This window comes from Hesperophylax consimilis, chromosome 1 (assembly GCF_061612785.1).
Source record: "Hesperophylax consimilis isolate HC1 chromosome 1, BYU_Hcon_1.0, whole genome shotgun sequence".
NCBI lineage: Eukaryota > Metazoa > Arthropoda > Insecta > Trichoptera > Limnephilidae > Hesperophylax > Hesperophylax consimilis.
Window position 1 is genome coordinate 29084561 of NC_142836.1, and position 20413 is coordinate 29104973.

The 20413-nt window shown below is 35.3% G+C and overlaps 1 protein-coding gene across 1 annotated transcript in view; it reads right to left on the reverse strand.

Moving 5' to 3' along the window:
* Window positions 1–811: 811 nt before the first annotated feature.
* The window catches only part of LOC149426580 (uncharacterized), a 113509-nt gene continuing 93907 nt past the window's right edge, over window positions 812–20413 (reverse strand). Inside the window, exons 2-8 of the mRNA XM_089632287.1 lie at window positions 8558–8713; window positions 7154–7442; window positions 5811–6583; window positions 4419–5134; window positions 3712–3797; window positions 1298–1465; window positions 812–1164 (exon numbers count right to left, since the gene is read on the reverse strand). Of these exons, the coding sequence (XP_089488413.1) occupies window positions 923–1164; window positions 1298–1465; window positions 3712–3797; window positions 4419–5134; window positions 5811–6583; window positions 7154–7442; window positions 8558–8707 (2424 nt within the window). The 5' untranslated portion in view covers window positions 8708–8713 and the 3' untranslated portion in view covers window positions 812–922. The remainder of the gene's footprint in view (window positions 1165–1297; window positions 1466–3711; window positions 3798–4418; window positions 5135–5810; window positions 6584–7153; window positions 7443–8557; window positions 8714–20413) is intronic.

The window sequence follows — 20413 nt, forward strand, 5'->3', positions numbered from 1 at the left end:
TCCAGATCGATTCCAGGTGGAAAAAGCTAGCCATATCCAGATCGATTCCAGATGGAAAAGCTCACTATATATTATCCACATCGATAACAGATGGAAAAAAATATATTTTGTCCCGATCTGAATATGATACAGCTTTTATAATGAGAACAGTGTATAAAATTCATGCAAACATTTTTAATTATGCTTATGTACATCGGTACTTTTTTCGGATCTTCTCAATCGTAATGCGGGGACTACATACATGTGTATGCATATCGTTAGATGAGAAATTACATGAAATGAGTGACATCGAATCGGGAATCATTCATTTAGGTTAAACGCGACGTTCGTTATTATCTACGTTTTTATAGACGGCGTTAGTTTAATTATTTTATTAAAATATTCTTTTTGTTATGCTTTACTATATTAAGACTTATGAATTTGAATAAATAGTTTTGTCCGTATAAACACTAAATTCTTTCAAGAAAGGCATAGGACAAATACAATATTTTACCGATGATTCAATCCAATATTGTATTTGTTTGCCATACTTGAAAGAATAAAGTGGTTAGACGGACACAACTATTAATTCATATTCATATTAGGTATGTACGGGCGCAAACAAATAATTCGTCTTAATATTAAAACCAAAACAAAAAGTGTATTTTAATAAATTAATTAATCTATGAACACGTAGATTATAACGAACATCGGTTCAAATCGAAGTAACGGTCGTTGCGTAGACGAAAAATCAAGATGACCCCCTTGATTCAGGCGCCCGTGTGCGCAGCACATTTGGCACCTAAGAATGTAGCGCCCCCGTCTAAAGCCCTCATACCAGCACATCCAGTTATCATCAATCTGAAAAAAACGCGATGCTGCAGGTGGCGGACAAATTAGTCTACTTAAGCGATGCATGTTAATACACAGTATTGTCAGCTATCTACGGGGAAGCTGATATTTGTCCGACATCAATATCTTGCCCATTCGCCAGCAGTTTTTCCCCAGGATCGGGAGCCACGCACTTCTTCATGTGGGTGCGCATGTTGCTGCTCTGGCTGAAGGTGAGGCCGCACTTGCAGCAGGAGTAAGGCTTGTTGCCAGTGTGGTAGTTGAGGTGTGTCTTCAGGTGGTGTTTCTTGGTGAAGGACTTCGGGCAGAGGGTGCACGAGAATGGTTTAACCCCTGGGAAAGTAAAACAAAACGGTTAGCGTCATAATTTTATCAATATTAGACAGATGCTGTGGCTACGTATTTAGCGACGACAATTTAAATCCCGCCTTCAATTTTCATAAGACATTTGCAGTAGTTAGCTTACCTGAATGTAGCCTCATGTGCAGCGTCATGTTGGAGCGGTCAGCGAAGCGCTTCCCGCACGCCGCGCAGGAGTACGGCTTCTCCCCGCTGTGTGTCCGTGCGTGCTGCTTCAGGAGCATCTTTCGCGAGAACGCCTTTCCGCAAGCCTCGCACTGGTGTGGTTTTACGCCTGGGAAACAAAATTACCTATATCAGACATCGACCATAAAACCAGTCCGCAGAATCTAAGCTTCATGTACTCAGTAGAATCAAACCTCACTTGCGATAATATACCTTCATCGAATTAATTGACAGAGTTCCTAACAAAGCATCCGTTCAAAACGAATGTTTTATGAGGACGGCGCAACACGTGTTCATACAAATACTGATATTGATATTGACATACTGATATTTTCGCATTCTGTTATGACATTTATTAGGAAAAGAACACGTGTTCTCGATGAATGAATATGAACGAATGTGAATGACTAATATTTTATAAGGAATTTTATTTTATTTTATTGGTATGCTATGAATTGGTAGAATGATAAGAAATTTTCTTAAATAACTGCGCCAGTCTTCAGTCTGTTCAAATCGTTAGAAAATCACAGCACGTTAACGACCAGAAGTTACAAACATCTCAATAACTTCGTCCATACTCCAAGAGAAGTGCGAACAAGTGTCAAGCAATAGTTGAGCACTAATGGAAATGTCCGAAAATATTATTTTAGTCACAAATGATTTTACACTTTACTTTGCCTTTTCGAAGACTTAATTATTTATTTTTGGAATAACTCAATGAGTAAAACTTCAAATTGTGATACTTATAACAATATTAGCGATTCTGAAATGAAAATTTGAAATATAAAAAGATACGGTTGCACCTAGGATTTGAACCCATGACTATCGCCTTACTTGGGCAAAAAAATGTTCGGTGAGAAAATGAAGATAATGTTGGTAGTTCTTATTCGAAGTTTGGATACAGTTAAATAAGACCGAAGGAGGTAGGGTCCCATTAGCTCAGTTGGTATAACGGCGCCCCGGCAAATTATTTATCTACTAGATGGGAATGTGTTGTGTGGACTTCTGAACAAAGATAACGAAATCAATAAGTATGTACGGGGTTTTAAGTAAAACATTTTACTGTAGAAGTATTAATAGCTATTATACGGTTAAATTTTAGCAGAACCCTTCATACCCAACTGTTAGATGATTTGTACATTTTATCTGATCAATCTAACTGACATGATAATACAAAAGTATAGTAACTGGATATCGTGAGCTTGCTTTGCCATGAGTCATGACGGAACTATCAATTATACCGACGGCGGCGCAAGCAGAATGATGGATCTTAAAGCAATGGACCCAATGGACGCTCCTTATTACAGTTACCAATTTTATGCACGATGGACTCCGAAAATAAAATGGCAAAACGAATTTAAGAAAGTGGCATAAAAATAGACTAATTAACCGATGTTCACAGTCTGAGAATTCAATACATGTAATTACTTTTTTTCTGAATGTGCGCAAATTTTATTTTGAATGATGATTTGACGGTGTTAAAAAAACTAGGTGACAATGTTTATCATCCATCATAGAAAGTGGGCTGATCTTGTTATGTTATTCCTTTTGTGTGTATGTCATTCTCTTCGAAACAGCTTTAAATACAATTATTTTTAATAAACCGTTGTGTTTGTAAAAGATTTTCCACAAAACAAAAAAGATCTTAGAGAAAGATAGATGAAACATAGGTGTATGTGTGTCGGCTGCCGACTGCCGACTTGGAGTGATGTTTACCGTACAAATTAAACGGAAAAGTGGTCGTTTCTGTGACATTTTACAGTCATTCACTCAGATTATATCTCTAATTCTTTCCTACATATCATCGTTCAGCATCTCGCGAATAACTGCATATCTCTTAATCTCTTAAGTCACAGAAAACATAATTTATAAACCTGTGTTTATTATGGTGTAAAGGGACTTAATCGATTTAATAGCAATCGTGTTCCAGATAAAAAGCCCGCATTTAAAACGTCAAAAGCTTACAGCCTTTGCGATTAGCATTTTAAAGATATTGTAAAGAGTTAGTTTCTCACGTTCACATTTCTATTACTATAATTATCTGGTTATGATTATATGCGATTGTCATAATTTATAACAATTTAGTTGACCGGTGTGATGCTCAGAATCATAGACAAATCTGTGAAAATATTATAACAATGGTGATTATATTATCTGATCACTATGTTATTTATACCGGGATTATAGACCAGCGGCCGTTTTAAACATCAATGGTTTTAAACTGGACACTGGTATTTCAATCTGCGTTGTTTCCAATGATGCACCTTGTACCCACTTACTATAGAAATGAATTATGTATTTATAGTAAGTAATTTATTATAATATATGTTATTAAAAATAACACCGTTAACCTACCGGTATGAATACGAACGTGCATGTTGTAGGCAACTCTCTGGTTGAAGGATTTCGGACAGTGTGGACATTGATACTCCTTGCGATTTCTGAAAAGATACGTAGATTAAATATAATTGCAAAAAATTCACAACATAAGGGTTACAAACATATTTAAACTCGAATTCACATTCCGTACCTATTGAGAAGCGCACATAACTAACACATGTGGTCATGTCTCAACTAGCGAGAGTAATATAAAGTAGATAACAGTAAAAGGAAACGTGCGAGATATTAAGTTGATGAAATATAATTATATAGGTTAATGTGCAGAGCGGAACATATACTTCATCGATCACATCAGTGGAAGGTGCAATTGCATTTTGGCAGGACAACTCGATTGTGGTAATGGCATTCTTTTTTAACACAATATATTACTTTAAGTGCTGTTTGGCACTCGGCTCACTCAGGTGTTAACAAATCAAAATAAAGCGCAACTTTTATATTCTATCCGATTTCAACCGAATCTCTTCGTCAATTTTGTTTTGTTGTTAATTTAATTTTTGCACATTTTTATTGTGTACGAGAATTCTGTGTCGTTTTATTGCCATAACAACCACCCTTTTGTGTTTCATTCAAAATACTCCTTCCTGCAATGCTTCAAAGAGTGTTAATTTGACCATACCTTTAAATACAGTATTATATTTAATGCTGATAATTAATCAACTCACCGGTGTATCTTCATGTGGCTGCTCAGGTAACCCCGATCGTTGAAATATTTTCCGCAAACGTTGCACGTGGCCGCAAATTCCTTGGTGCCCTTGTGCACTGACACATGGTACTTGTAGTTCCTCAGTTGGGAGAAGCACTTGTCGCACTGCTCGCACTTATAACGGGCACGAGCCTCGTGGCTGCTGGCGTGCAGGGCCAGCGTGGCACGAGAGGTGAACATCTTTAGGCACACTTCGCACTTCAGGGCGCACAGGTCCTCGGAAAATATTGCGGATTCAACTTTGACGGCCGTCAAAATCAACTCATCACTAAGGAAGCTCTCATCAGAAATCGGACTAACATAAGATGATAGTTCATCAGGCATTACCGTATCTGGTTTGGTTCCATTTAAAATCTTAGTTAATTCAAAGTCACCACCTTTACATGGCTGAATCGTTTTCATCCTTTTATTTGCTCTTTGAAGAGTTGTGGAATTGGACTCAATCGTTCGATGAAGAGCTTCCGACGTATGCTCGCGAATTGATTCAGTTTCATAGTCGTTATAATTTGGTTGTTGAACATTAGTGTTGCTAGTACTAAAGTTGTTATTGCTGTCGTTCGATCTGTCAGCTTGATAACGTTGAATACTCAATCCGGAAGAGATTTCATCTGAGTCGGTGGGCTTCGCAGTACTTTCTGGAGCATAACAAATGCTTGGCGGATTGTAGTCGGGATTCTGCAACAGAAATTCAATTCCAAGTCTTGAAAAAACTACTAACTACTGAGCACTCATTGTTATGTAGATGAAAGCTAACAGTACTATGTGCGTGATTTATATTTTCTTAAAAAAAATAATTTCTGTCACATATAGTTTTATTTCATATTTATTTATTTGATTTTTTTGTGAAAACAGTGAATCCAATAACATTTGTAAACGCATGAATTATATACATACATAATATCTAGAATTATCAAATAGTTAGGTAATCATTTCCAAATATATGTCAGCACAGAAATGAGTTCTTTGATAAAGAAATTTTGTTACTTCGACCATCGAGAGCTCACGAGCGGGGAAATCATGAACTTGTGTTAATTTGGTGCTAAAAACTATTAAAAATATAAAAACGTAAGTTGGCATAATTTAGTTCCTGTTTTCACCATCTGCGAGCTCTCAGAGGCCAGAGTGTACATATTCTGCAAGCTATTGTATGCGCCGTGTAATTTATTACCCGCTCTGTTTGCAATGCATTACCATTATCGTATTGAATGTGTGCGCAGAGGCGCTGAGTGACTGATGTGAGCATGATAATATTGATTTTCCCAATATATCACCTCTTAAAGGCCTTATTTTGCATATATTGCTAAGAAGGTAATATTACTATTTAACGCCAAGTTCGAAATGTATATGTTACCTGAATGTTTGGTTGAAAGTCTATAGAATCGTTTCTCCTCTCTTGTCTCCGATAGTAAATAGGACACCGCCCGCTCCAGGGACTGGCCAAAACTTTATTATGAAGAATTATTTTTCTTGGTTTAAAAACTTCATTTGTATTTGAACAACTTATTGATGTATTTGCACTTGCTACTGATTTTCTTCTGAAATTTACTGAATTATCTGATGCACTACAATCACCATCTGCTGCATGCTCCGTAACACTAAAACCCAATCTTAAAGATTTTTGATTGTGTAAATAGTTTGATTGATTTCTTGACAAACCACCTTTGGCTGTTGGTAAACTTCCTGTATCATGTATTACACTTGTCCATTTATTATTAACTTCATCGAAAGCACTTTTGGAGTTCCTAACTAAATGAACACTTCTGACAGTTGTGAGATCCAATATGGCTGGTGGTTCATTATGCAATTGTCGCACTTTCCTGAAATCTGCCCCGGACTGGATGCCTTGTATTGGCATCAGGGAAGGAATAGGGCGAACCAGTTTATCGTTCCTCGGACTCAGTCCTTGATTTAGTCTATTGCATGGAGATTTTTCACTTTCTAACCCATTCCATGGTGCTTTGCAGGTGGCAGAAAGATGTCCACTTACATTAGATGGCAGTTTTTTAGAAACATTTCTTTGATTATTTACTAAATCTAGTGGAGGAGAATTTCCTGTACCGATAGTAAAATTATTTGAAAAATATTTGAGACCTCCATTGCCCCCTTGGTGATTTTTGGTGTGTACTGGAAAATTCGAGCGACATAATTGCTCAGATTTATTTTTACATTTTTCTTCAATGGAATCGTCTAAAATCTCGCACGAGGAGTTACTGTAGTTATCCTCATTCTGATTACTTTGCAAGTTTCTCAGATTATTTTTAAACAAGTTTCCATGATTTGTAAAAGCTTGAACACTTTTGTAAGATGCTTCTCTAGAAAGATGACCATCGTCAAATAATTTCATTTCCGTTTCTTTCGCTAATTTAATATCTTCGTAAGCACCGTTTCTTCCGTATAATTTTCCTTTACTCACTAAAATATTCTTCAGAAAACAGTTCCGGTACGTTTGAAATGTAATATCATCGCAGCCTTGTGTTTGCCCCACACCGTGTCTTATTTGAGGTAAGATAATATCAGAACTTTTAGCTATCTTATCACTTTTTATTAAAACTTCGACATTCATGTTTTTCTGACAACTTTCAGATTTGATATCGCAATAATCCATTTCTTTTGTTAGTGACAGGCACTTTGTTTGACATTCGTTATCACCCGCTTCGCAATTTATAAAATTATCTTTCGTGGCACTGTTATCACTGATGGCATCTGCTGTCACAAGGAAGTCTGTTGAGATCAGTTCGTATTTTTTGCGACTACTGTTCTTCATTAACTCTTGATAAGAATCTCGTAGGCTATCCAGATGTTTTTTGTCTATGTGAACTTGCAAAGCCGTCGCCAGAGCGATGAATCCGCCGAGATGGTCCGGGGCGAGCCTGACTTCTCCACTATACACGTACTGTAATAAGGCTTCAACGGTTTCTGAGGAAAAGTCTGCGAGGACAATCGTTGTCGGGACATCTTCATTCGGCCGAGACAGCAGCAACATCTGTAGGAGAAACGGTACATTTAGAATAAAACATTTCATTGTGTATATTATCACAGTCTTTCATCGCCGCCGAAGGTAGGGCACGCCCTAATAAAGCTGTATAAGCTTTGCTGTTTGTAAAGAGTTGTATTGAAATTAGAGGCGGTTGTTGAAAAATAGTGACATGTGACATTTCAATTAATACTCCAATCTTTTTACCGTTGTGCTGTTGACTATACAGGGTGTATCGGCACGTACCCGACAAACTTTAACCAGCTATTCCTTAGGATATTTGGAGTAAAAAATCTTATGTGCACTTTGCTGTCCGGTAACGTTTTTTTTAATAAAAAAATTATTATTCATATTTTCACCACATGTCACCACTGTTTTATCCTTTGCCAAAGTTTGAAAACCCATCTGGCAAATATTTTATTCGAATTACGTTGAATAATGCACGTGTGTACCTATATTGGCGCACTTTTACAATCACAACGAAATGGCATGGTACCATTCGTCTCATTTTTAACTATTATTATTTAGTGTGTGCGAAAGAGCGAAGACGCTTTTTGACATACTTGCTTATAACAGCTGTTGAACACGAAACGCAATGCCAATGACAGTGATGTAGTGTGGAAATTTTATTTTTTTTTGTTTTTAATTGAAAAAAAAAATGCTAGCGGACAGCAAAGTGCCTATAACATCTTTTACACCAAATGTGCTAAAAAATAGCTGGTTAAAGTTTGTCGGGTTAGTGCCGATACACCCTGTATAACTATTTTGTGTTGAACGTTTGTTTAAACGCGCAGTAGAGTCAGGTCAAATGGTCTAGGTACCTGATAAGTGATATTTTATTTAAATGTAGTCACAAGGCCGACATAATAATGAATAATGAAAAATTCCTTCTGGATTCTAGTTCCAAATTTTGCCTTGCCACTAGTCTTTCCACGTAGGTCATAAAAGGTCTTTCTAATATAAGTCGTAAAAGGTATTTTTTTATAAAACATGAAAGGTCTTTCTAATATAAGTCATAAAAATAAAACTCCTTTATGTGACTGCTGAGGTAATTGACTTTAATTCACGTTAACCCACTGATTATATTAATTGAGAATACAGAATGTTATTACAATGCAGCTTACCCTTATGAATGGACTTGCGCAGGAAAGCACGACCCGATGCGCCCTGTACTCGCGCCCCGACGCCTGGAGAGTGACGTCATACCAGTGCCGTGTTAGCGCAGCCTCCGCCAGCCAGCGCCCTAGTGCGCAATCTTGGACCATACTGAGCATACCACTCTGCGAAAGAAAAATATGTTAGGGTCTTAAATAAAACCAGTGCAACTAGAACATTTATAAAGGTTCAAGATGTCAAGACCTTTTTTGTTAATAAAATAAGAAACATACAAAAATTTAATTTTTTTTACAATTTAAGACTAAGTACTCGTAGACATTAGAAAACCAGAAGTGTGTTTTAAAAACTGTAGGTTTTGGTTTTTCAAACAGCACAATTTGTTCTACGACGTGGCAGAACAGATGTTCTAGCACAACATAGCATGATACGCGGAAATACACACAAATGCTCCAACTTTCTGACAGCATCTTTAAGAAATATAAAGGTCAACATGCCAGAGGCCTGAAGGATAATGGTGTTATTATTTTTCTTCTTATATAATACTAGCTTACATGTATCCGGCGTTGTTCGGGGTTGAGAATTATTTGGAGTACAATTTTGAGGTTTTGAATTCTGTGATAAACATGGACTTCTCTCTACATTTTATAAATATAATATGTAATTATTATACATATATTCTCTAAATGATAGTGAAAACCCCATCAAAATCCGTCACGTGGTTTAGAAGAACTAAGCGCACAAAAAAACACAAAACGCACAAAACACCCGGATTTCAGGGCATTCTATGCTATTAATTTGGATACCAATATATATATAGAAATATATATATATACAGGGTGTCCGGAAACTCGTAGTACAAGCGGGAAACTGATGAATCTACATCACATTTGGAGTCGATTTTGTAGTATATTTTTTTTTGATTTGAGCTTTCGTTATCGAGTAAATCGAGTTAGAAGTTGATTTTTTTATTTTTTTTTTTAATCAAATTCTTATAAATTATTACTGAAGATCAAAGTACCCAACTAATTAAAACTATTTGAAAGTAAAACAAGTGAAGAAACTCGGATTTGAAGCATTATTTTGAAATCACCCTTCATTTAATCCGGTGTAATCATAAAATATTTCTGCTCTGCAGGGTTAAAACATCTGTTGTTCAACCCTAAACACCAGAAAAAACTTTAACCCTAAAATAGCCGAAAAATATTTTTTTTTGGTTTTATTTTTTTTTTGTGAAAATGCTCAAATCAAAAAACTTTATGTTTATTTGGGTTCCCCGTGTGGTGTAGATTCTCCAGTTTCCCGCTTGTACTACGAGTTTCCGGACACCGTGTATATAGAAATATATATATATAGAAAAAAAATAGTCAATATACCTATACATAGAAAAGTAAACTTGGTCAATATAGTTTTACGGTGCTGTAATCAAACCAGCAACCTCTAATCAAAAGGCAAATACGAAGGTGTTGCGAACAATGGTACTGCCACTGAGAGCTCCGTTTTATTTTCTCTTTCTGCATGGAACGTCGTTTATGAGAATGTAGACTTTGGAAGACGTTGCAACGAAGTTATCAGTGATACGCCCATAGTGACTTGTCTAACATTAAACAGATAAATTATTGCTATTGTGAATCACGTATCTACGCACGATAAATTGGAGGAGGAACCCACGTGATACTTCCTGTTTGTATATTCTTATACGAACGAATATAATATTTATTAAGTTGCTTCGGTATAAAGAATTCCAACATAACACCTAATGATTTATGAATACATCAAAAGTGGGTGGGAGGATTTTTTTTTTCTATATAGGTACAAATTGATATTTATATTAACAGTAGGTCAAATTTAAGTGCGTCTTAAATAAAATTTGTTGATTTTATCTTTGTATTGTGTTAACGAATTGAGAATACCCATCGTAAGATAACCATTAGGTGGTACTCGTATAATATTTATTTTTTTTAAACTGTGAATTATTTTTCCTAATTGATTGTTTGTATGTGAGGCTTAGCACTGTTTTGTATAATGTAATTATTTCTTAACAATATTAATTTAAGGGCGATCTTTGATTTTCTTGGTACAAAGAATATACAAAGTAAACGTGAAAAGGTATTAAAAAAAACTTTTGCGTGCAATGTGCGTTTTCGAAATATCCTAATAACTCAGATGTTTACACATATTACATACATTTTGGATGTGACTATGGGTACCGCCGCCCCTAGAACCATTTAATAGATAACCAACACCTCTGCCACTGCCTCTTTTAAACAATCAGTTCCTCATACAGCCGCTGGGAAAGGGTGGGTCCCCTCCAATGCCTACTTACTGCGCGGCGGGCCGGATCGGGACAAACTAGTTAAAAGAGACCATTTGACCTCTCCAGCAAGACTCTCTCGACCCATTGCCTTGCACCACACTGGGAGGGATGGATTCATACATCCGTCACTCCTGGACAAACTGACCTCCCAGATTCCTACACACCCCTCATACATTTCTCCTTCCTTCAACTACCTCTCCTACCTTTCCTTGAAAATACCCTCCCCACAGCATCTCCAAGGATGACATAGGCCCTGAGAGAATTTTTTTTCCTCGAGACCTCCTGTGTATAGCTTGTGTAAAATAATAAAATATAAAATGCATATATATTCCGCATTGCCAATCTGTTATTAATTCTTATTATTATCATTTGTCTGTTATTTTTAAATATGGAATGTATTGCATTGCACTACCCCTGCATACATTCTAGAATAAACTCGTATTATATATTACATACGAAAAATGAATTTACGAATTAATGTTTAATTTAAGTAGATGAAATTAATTAAGTAGAATGTATTAAATTTATTTAGAAGTTTACCGCAACATTTTTAATTGGGTAACCTAGCCTCTTTTAGTTTACCTAGATTCGATTTTCTTCATTGGTTTAAGGAAATAGATCTCAGATTAATTAGGTATACTTCACCAGTAAAAAATAGAGAAAATTTTATAACGATTATAATATACTATCAGCCTAATTGAATATGCAAACTATTTAAATATCAAGTCTCATGTCACTAAACTGATGATGATGGCTTGTCACTATTGGTAGTAAATAACATACCGCTGTGACAGATCAACATGCATTAGTATGATAATTTCTGATATATAAAAAAATATGTTTTTTTTAATTGGACATAATATATCATTTTTAGGTCTACATAATTCACATATCGTGAGGTTACTGCCACGATTTATGCATCACATAGATTTGCTCTCCGAAACGCACTACGAAAGTCTCCAATCTAGGAGAAATGGGACCCATCAAGTAACAGCTTTTAAGATCATGAACTATTGCATTGACAGCCCATACCTCTTGGAATGCTATAAATTGTTTGTACCGAACAACTACTGTCAGGGTAGACGCCACGACTCGCTCTGTATTCCACACGGAAGAACAGATGGCCCAGCATAGCATGGCAAGAGGTATGGTGCTGCTAAATGATACCTCTAGGTCTCTTGACATTTTTAACATTGGCCTTAAAGATTTCAAATGTCATTTTAGGCAAGAACTCTAAAATATCGGTTATTGTAAAATATTTCATTTAAAGCTTTGTATACTTTTGTTATATTTTTGATATTTCATGTGTATTATAATAAAATTGCATCAATCTGTAATGCACAAAAAAAAGTTGGTAACTAAATTTTTTGGTTTTATGAGTTAGCGGTGATTTTAATTTTTGTGTAAAATTTATGTCTGGAATAAGTTTGGGTTAAGTAGGTTTTTCGCAAGTTCATTTTATTAAATTAATATACAAGGAAAATATTGAAAATACAATACTCTAATAATTATTTTAAAATTAACATTAACATTATTTCCCAAAATCCTTACTTTATAATAGAGAATCAAACTTTAAAATTGATGTTTTTGTAATTCACCAAATTTTGGCAGTAAACCCTCGATATGTAGAACACATTGGAATTTTTAACTAACTTTAAAAAAATAACCTTACATAGTTATTCTATTTTCCCTTTTTGATTTTCCCTTTACACACGAGTTTTAGACTCTTGTAAAGGTAAACATGTTAATTTTTATTGAAATATGTTCTTACTATGTAAATTTAAACATTATACTGTATTTTATAAAATAAATAAAAATATTAAAAAAAAATTAAAATAAATTCTTTATTCCATGGGCACAAGTGAATCAGTAAGTGTGTATTTGAGGGACTTTATTGCTTACCACCACTCCGTAGCTTTTCAACTTAACATCCGTACACATTCACAACACCTCCCCAGGCCACCGTACTAATCTATTAACTATCAGAACAGTTACAATGCGTACTTTATTGTCAAGGCTCTCCGTACACCGAGGCATAATCTTAAGCTGAAATACTCGCATTGAATATATATTGAACTCTTGATGGAAGAAATGTAATCACAGCGTAATTCAAAAGAATATCACGATCCAAAACACCTACACGCAGAACGTTCATTAGGCTACGTGCGTAAATCTAAATTTCAAAGCATATTTTTAAACATCTTGCGTTGAAAACGGACAACCGTACCCGGCATTTTATGAAAAGCAAATAAAAAATGACTTTCCACTTTGACAAATTATTTTTAAATTCTTTTCTAGCTAGGCTTATAGTGTGCGATTTGGGAAAACAGTTATATTAGGACTCATGACTCCTTTAGATAGACTCGTTACGATTAATACTCTCATAATGTGGAAGATGCTCCGAGGAACCAGTGACATTGATCCCTTACGCACCGGTGCGTAGTCGGGAAATATGCCAAACGCGCACCCAATATCTGTATACGGCTGACATTTGTAACATGAGAACGGGTCGTTTCTACGATTCGTTCTTTAGATCAACAGCTCGGCTGCGAAACGATTTTCCGTCTTCTGTGTTTCCTACCTCCTACAATATTTGAAGAAGAAAAAAATATTAACAAAACTCTATATTATACGAAACCGAAAAATTACGCAGAAAATAAAAAGGTAACGGTCGCAACTGGGAATTGAACCCAGATATTTTGTCTTACCGAGACAACACTCTCCCATTTGAGCTACGGAGACATAATTATATTCGGTAATTTTTAACGATCTCATATTTCATTTTAAGAATTACTTACTAGTAATTTTTAAATTCAAAAGTACTATACGAATTTATTTGCAACCGAGATGGCGTCACGCATTGAGAATTATAGAGTTTTATAAAGATCTAGAATGAATATTTAATTTATTTTAATATTTTTTATGCTTATTCAATCAATTCTTCAATGATTTAATATTACATTGAAATGCATAAACTTTAAAAGTGATTCCAATTAATTGAAAATTACATTGTTTAAAACCACTTTATTTTCAGTAGCTTACCGACAGGTTTCATCAATATTACATTTTATCAAAATTATGGACAGTTGTTTAATTCTCACATTTTGTTGTTTATTTACAATATGGCAATGAAATAACATTCAGTTGGTAACACTTCATGCACATGAAGTAGGTGTCAAAAAGTATAAGTCTCTGTAATGGCTGTAATGTGTGTGCTCTGTTACAGTAAACGTTATTTTGGTTATTAAAGATCACCATCTATTATTTATCAACACTACAATAATCTATCGAAATACTGATTCATGGTTTAATCAAATCAAATATTAATTACATAGCCATATAAAACTTTCTTCATTGGGTTGCTTAAATAATAAGCACTACCAATGGAGTAAAAAAAAAAGTGGGTGTGTCAAGCCTACGCAAGACAGAAGTGAAACTTCTAGTTTCAGCTGATGCTTGGCGTGGCGCAGTTCGCTGGTGTCTGAGAGAGAGGAAAGAAGAGAAGAGAGAGAACGTTCGTGAGCGGCTCCCCCACCTCAACAAGGTTTCACTTCAAAAATGCCACAGCCGAGAATCGAACCTCGCTTAACTGATTGAAAGCCAACCACGCTGAGCACCAACTGTAAGCAAAGCCGCATAAATTGATTATATTATGTAGGTTCTGAAAATATGAGAGCTTGTTATGTTTTATAATGTTACCTACATCACACCCAAAATATAATATATTTTTAAAAATAATGTACAATGTACAGAAATAGAATCCCACACAAGATCGCGTAGTGCGCTCTAGCGAACGGATATTTTATCAGAGGGAGATAGTTTTAATTTTTTTTTCTGTAAATTATTACATATTATCAAAATAAATAAATTAATTAAATAAATGTAATACAATTATCATAATATACGGATTAGATAATAATTTTAATCCAACACAATAACGCAAAGCGCGCTCTAGTGGAGTAATGTTTTATCACAGTGAGATAAGTGTTTTTATTATTTTGCAATATTATTTTCTTTTAAAAAATGTTCTGACCTACTAAAAAATAAGATATTGAATGAAAAAGGCGTTAAAAACAAAAAAATAATGTGCGATGGCCGAGAATCGAACTCGGATCAACTGCTTGGAAGTCAACTATGCTGACCATTACACCACCAACGCCAGTTGTCGAGATGAGCTAAGAAGCATTTATATGTTACTTCAAAACTTTGACTAGATCAAATGAACTTTAATCGGTGGTGGGGGTACCCGCATTTTCGTTTCGGTCATGAGTCGGTTTTACTCCGGTCCTAGAAATTGCATGACGCGCGTAAAGAAGTTTCACTTCAATAATATAAGTATAGAATACCTAGCACCTAAATGTTTTGTTTAATATTAATTAAGTAAAATTTTAATAAATTACAGTGAAATTGAGTTCAAATTAGTATATAAATTAACCGACAAAAATTGTATTAATTGTTTTTATTATAACCCTGAATTGAAGATTGATGGAACATTATTTCATTATGATGGACTAATGATGACTTTGATTTTAATGATTTGTTGAACACAGCCTACAAAAAAATGAAAACAAAAATCGCTTACACACATATCCCTGCTGTCCGTCCATTATTAGCAGTAACGGAAAACGGAACATTTCCAAATTCTCTCCACGCATCAAGAGTAAATGTAGCGTTAGATATAATATCTCCTCGTCAAATGGTTGCCGACTTAGATTTATATCTCTAAATATTCTGTTGTAGAAACAAAAACATTGAAACATTTTTGAAACCACTTTTTCTTCACAATTCAAGAATGTAGAACAGAAAATATTGCGTCACTTTTAAATTTGTTTAGTAGTATGAACATTTTAAAGTTATGTTGCCAAACATTTGCGAATGCGTCGTGAACTTGAAATTTTAATACGTTGACCTAGAAAGTCCTAACAAAAAAAATTGTGTAAATTTTATGATACCAGTTCTTCCCGCTTGAAAATTTTTGCTGCTTTATGTGATTTGTGAAACAATGTATGCAAAAACCCCAACTTCAGTTTTGTCTCCATGGCACAGACAAACTGTGGCACGTAGAAATATTTTCCACAGTCATGAAATAATTTCATTCTAGGCCGTTCATGTGCTTATATTAGCCAACAAACAGAGATGTAACCAGCCTTCTCCCATTGCTGTAATCTTAGCGGTATTTCAGAAACACTTAAACAAAACAGACAACAAACAGAGCTGTAACCAACCTTCTTCCATTGCTGACATCTTAGCGGTATTCCAGAAACACTTAAACAAAACAGACAACAAACAAAGCTGTAACCAGCCTCCTCTCATTGCTGTCATCTTAGCGATATACCAGAAACACTTAATAGCCCAGTCAATGAAGGGAAAAAAAGACCCAATGTCGGAACTAATTCCCCGGAAGCTGAATTTTTCACAGATGTTAGAAGACCTTTAGACATGTATTTTTACAAAAGTCCCCGACTTTCCCCCTTGTGCTTCCTTCCCCACCCCCTCTTGAATATATTTTTCAAGGCCTTTCGGAATACGCTAATATCTCCTTAATGGTTTTATTAAATCAAATTATTTATTTTTTATTTAGTTTTTAATTAGTTATTCTAAAAAATTGTATTCTTTCATTTTTGCGAGAAAAGCTATACAATCTCTACAATTTATTAGTAAAGGAAAAATATCAGTTTTTAAAATAGTATTTCAGAATATATTTGCACATAACTTTTTTCTGAGCCCGTTAACGAAAAAAAATAAATCAACAAAACTTGTAGACAATATTTCTAGCTATAAAATAATGTATATAATAATGGGTTTTAATTTATAATAAGGCACGTAGGCTGTTAATAAGGAGCACGGCGCGCGGCGGCTCGACCGCGCAGCGGTTCGCGGCGCAGCGAGAAGTTACAAAAACCTAAGGAAAGTAATGATTAATTCGTGTGTTTGCTTTATTTTTATAACAAATTCATCTAACGTTGAAGAGTTTTATTGTTATTTACGTTTGATAGTTCGGATGGGAGGGGGGGAATATAAATATTTTCCCCTGTCCAATGAAGCGCTTTCATTATCCACTAACCGCCGTGCCCCGGTCTGGCTAAACAGTCATATTATGTTGTTTGTTTGTTTGTAACTTATTATTTAAATAAAGGTATGTGGGAAATTTATGGGAATCAGTTTATGCGTCCTCAACAGTAACCCACATGCTCCAGGAACATGAATATTCTCGGGCAAACAGAGCCTACACTTTAACAGCAGCGTCTCTTGTCCACGTAATGAGAAAAGAATACCGAGATATTGATGGGAAATTAAGACAAATAGAAAATATGTATCAAGATTTAGTTACGTGGAAAAAAGATATGGAGGAGGTTAATAATTATGACAATCTAAAAGAGACGATTCCATATACTGAAGCAAGTGAAGACAGGATTAAGGAATCTTCGATTAGGACTGCCAAGTTGTGGCTTTACCTTCTACATTGAATCGACCTCATGCTTAGATTTATATTTGTCCGGGAATCGGAAAATGCACTTAAATACTATTGTTGATAGGCTTCAATTTTTCCACCGGCAGGACATTTACCATACAAAAAATCAGCACATATGTATGTTCAAAGTATGTTGCAACTCGAATCAAGAATAACTAAAGAAGAATATTAACTATTCACTGAAAATGGGTGCTTTACAATAAGAAGAAGCGACAGATATTGGTCCGGTACGTGGACGGACATGATCATCGAGCAGTGTCTCATGCGACCAATGAAGTCAGTAGGAGGTTTGACACTTGGGCGCGGAATCACTGACAGCGCTTTGTCAAAGTGGAAACTTGGAACCACTTACTGCGTGAAAGTGTAAGAGAGCATTGAAGAATTCATCGGTTTAGAATTTCATTTTACTGAACAGCATGTTGAGCTGCGCGAATCACGGAAGAAAAGGGATGAGCTAGATATAGGAAAATATACATCATGGCTAAGACACCACAGCCCGTTCACCAAGCTCTCAGGGGAGCTGATGTCCTTTATCTTCAGGGTTTGTTTCAGATAATAGTGTCAATTGTGATAACGCCTATGAGGTGGGCCTGGCAGCAATGCAAAAAATGAAAGGATGTAATTTTGGAGATATACGACTGAAAAGGAAAGACATGGTGACTACCCAGCAAGATTCAAATCCGCAACAGTTCGGACGAGACAAGTTGCAGTAAACCCCCAACAGCTATTTAACAGAATACTGTGCATTATTGATAGTCCTAGCAAGCTTTAGACCTACTTAGGATATGAATTGGCTTCAAGACCCCTTCTATTTTTGATGAAGTCTCCCTTCGTAAAGGAACAAAATCATGTATGGCGAAAGTATTTAGCGAAAGTATTCTTGATGAAGTTGATTTGGAAAATGCTGCAATAGTCATCGATGGGGGATACCTCCTATACTCTGTTGTTTGGCAAACTGAAACAACTTACGGAGACATCATTAAATCATACTCACGTTTCGTCCATACTAAATTTGGCAAACATTCTATTGTCGTTTTCGATGGATACCCTGAAGAACCAACTGTAAAATATGAAGAGCAAATACGTAGGTCGGCTAACAACTCATCGTGCGATATTGCATTAAACTTCACTATACGTTGTTTGACTAAGACGGAAGCTTTCTTATCTAATAAGAATAATAACAAAAAATAATTATTGAAGCACTGTGTCATGAATTTAGTGAATCTGGTTTGAAAACTGTCACGGCCGCAGGTGATGCCGATATTGACATTGTACGTACCGGCATCGAACAACTAAACATCTTCTCACAAGTGATTGTTGTTGGCACGGATAGTGATCTTTTGGTATTACTTGTAAGTCTTGCTACTGAAGAAAAATCTATTTTTTTCTGTAAAGATGTTGGTGGAAAGGCCCCTTCAAGAACTTTCTACATCATAGAGAAGCCTATAATGTTACTTAAAGATATTCGAAAACATATGCTATTTACCCATGCCATTACGGGCTGTGATACGACCCCATCTTTATATGGGTTAGGAAAGATAAAAGCTGTTGATATGATGAAAAACAATCCCGAAGCAAAACGCGCAGCGAAGCATTTCTGGAAAAAGATGCAACTGAAGAGAACTTTTTGCAAAATGGGAAAAAATTCGCTCTCGCCATGTATGGTCTTGGTAGCTACTCTAATTGAAACGAAGCTCGATACTATAAGTTTACCAGACTAACGACAAAATCAGCTTTTAAATCTAAATTTGACTTGACAAAACTACCACCGACTTCAGAATCGTGTCATCAACATTTGTTGAGAGTTTATTTGCAAGTACAGTTTTGGTTAGGAAACAAACTAAACCCTATAAACTGGGGATGGAGGTATGAAACTGTAAATGAAAATGGTGGAAAGAAGAAATTTTTGAAACCTTTTTCTCCTGATGACCTTCTTTCTCTGGTGTCCTGTTCCTGCAAGTCTGGATGTGGAAATTACTGTGGCTGCAGAAAATCTGGATTTACCTGCTCTGCCATGTGCTACAACCGTAACTGATTATCGTATCTGAACCAATGGTCTGAACACACCCCAGTATGATGAAGAAATGGAAGACTCTCTTGACTAGAAAATTATTTGAATATTTGCCTAATTTTGTCATAGATAATATTTATATATAATATAATTTACAAACCGTTTTGTCATTATAATATTTTTAAGGTATATTTTAAGAAGCTTGTTTGAAAGTAAACCATTTTAGATCTATGCTCTATTTTAAGTGATTTGTTGTTTCGGTATTTTATTGTTGATAGGTGCACATAATAAAAAAGTGAGAATTACCACAAAAGATTTTTTAGAACTTCGCCATAACATAAGGTCTGCAACATTTTAATGTGGTGAAAGGGTAGTCCCATGCTGTCGTAGGTATTTTTGGCTTATTTCACATAACTTCATTTAAATAATGAGTTACAAACAAATATACAACATAATATGACTGTTTAGCCAGACCGGGGCACGGCGGTTAGTGGATAATGAAAACGCTTCATTGGGCAAGGGAAAATATTTATATTCCCCCCCCTCCCCTCCGAACTATCAAACGTAAATAACAATAAAACTCTTCAACGTTAGATGAATTTGTTATAAAAATAAAGCAAACACACGAATTAATCATTACTTTCCTTAGGTTTTTGTAACTTCTCGCTGCGCCGCGAACCGCTGCGCGGTCGAGCCGCCGCGCGCCGTGCTCCTTATTAACAGCCTACGTGCCTTATTATAAATTAAAACCCATTATTATATACATTATTTTATAGCTAGAAATATTGTCTACAAGTTTTGTTGATTTATTTTTTTTCGTTAACGGGCTCAGAAAAAAGTTATGTGCAAATATATTCTGAAATACTATTTTAAAAACTGATATTTTTCCTTTACTAATAAATTGTAGAGATTGTATAGCTTTTCTCGCAAAAATGAAAGAATACAATTTTTTAGAATAACTAATTAAAAACTAAATAAAAAATAAATAATTTGATTTAATAAAACCATTAAGGAGATATTAGCGTATTCCGAAAGGCCTTGAAAAATATATTCAAGAGGGGGTGGGG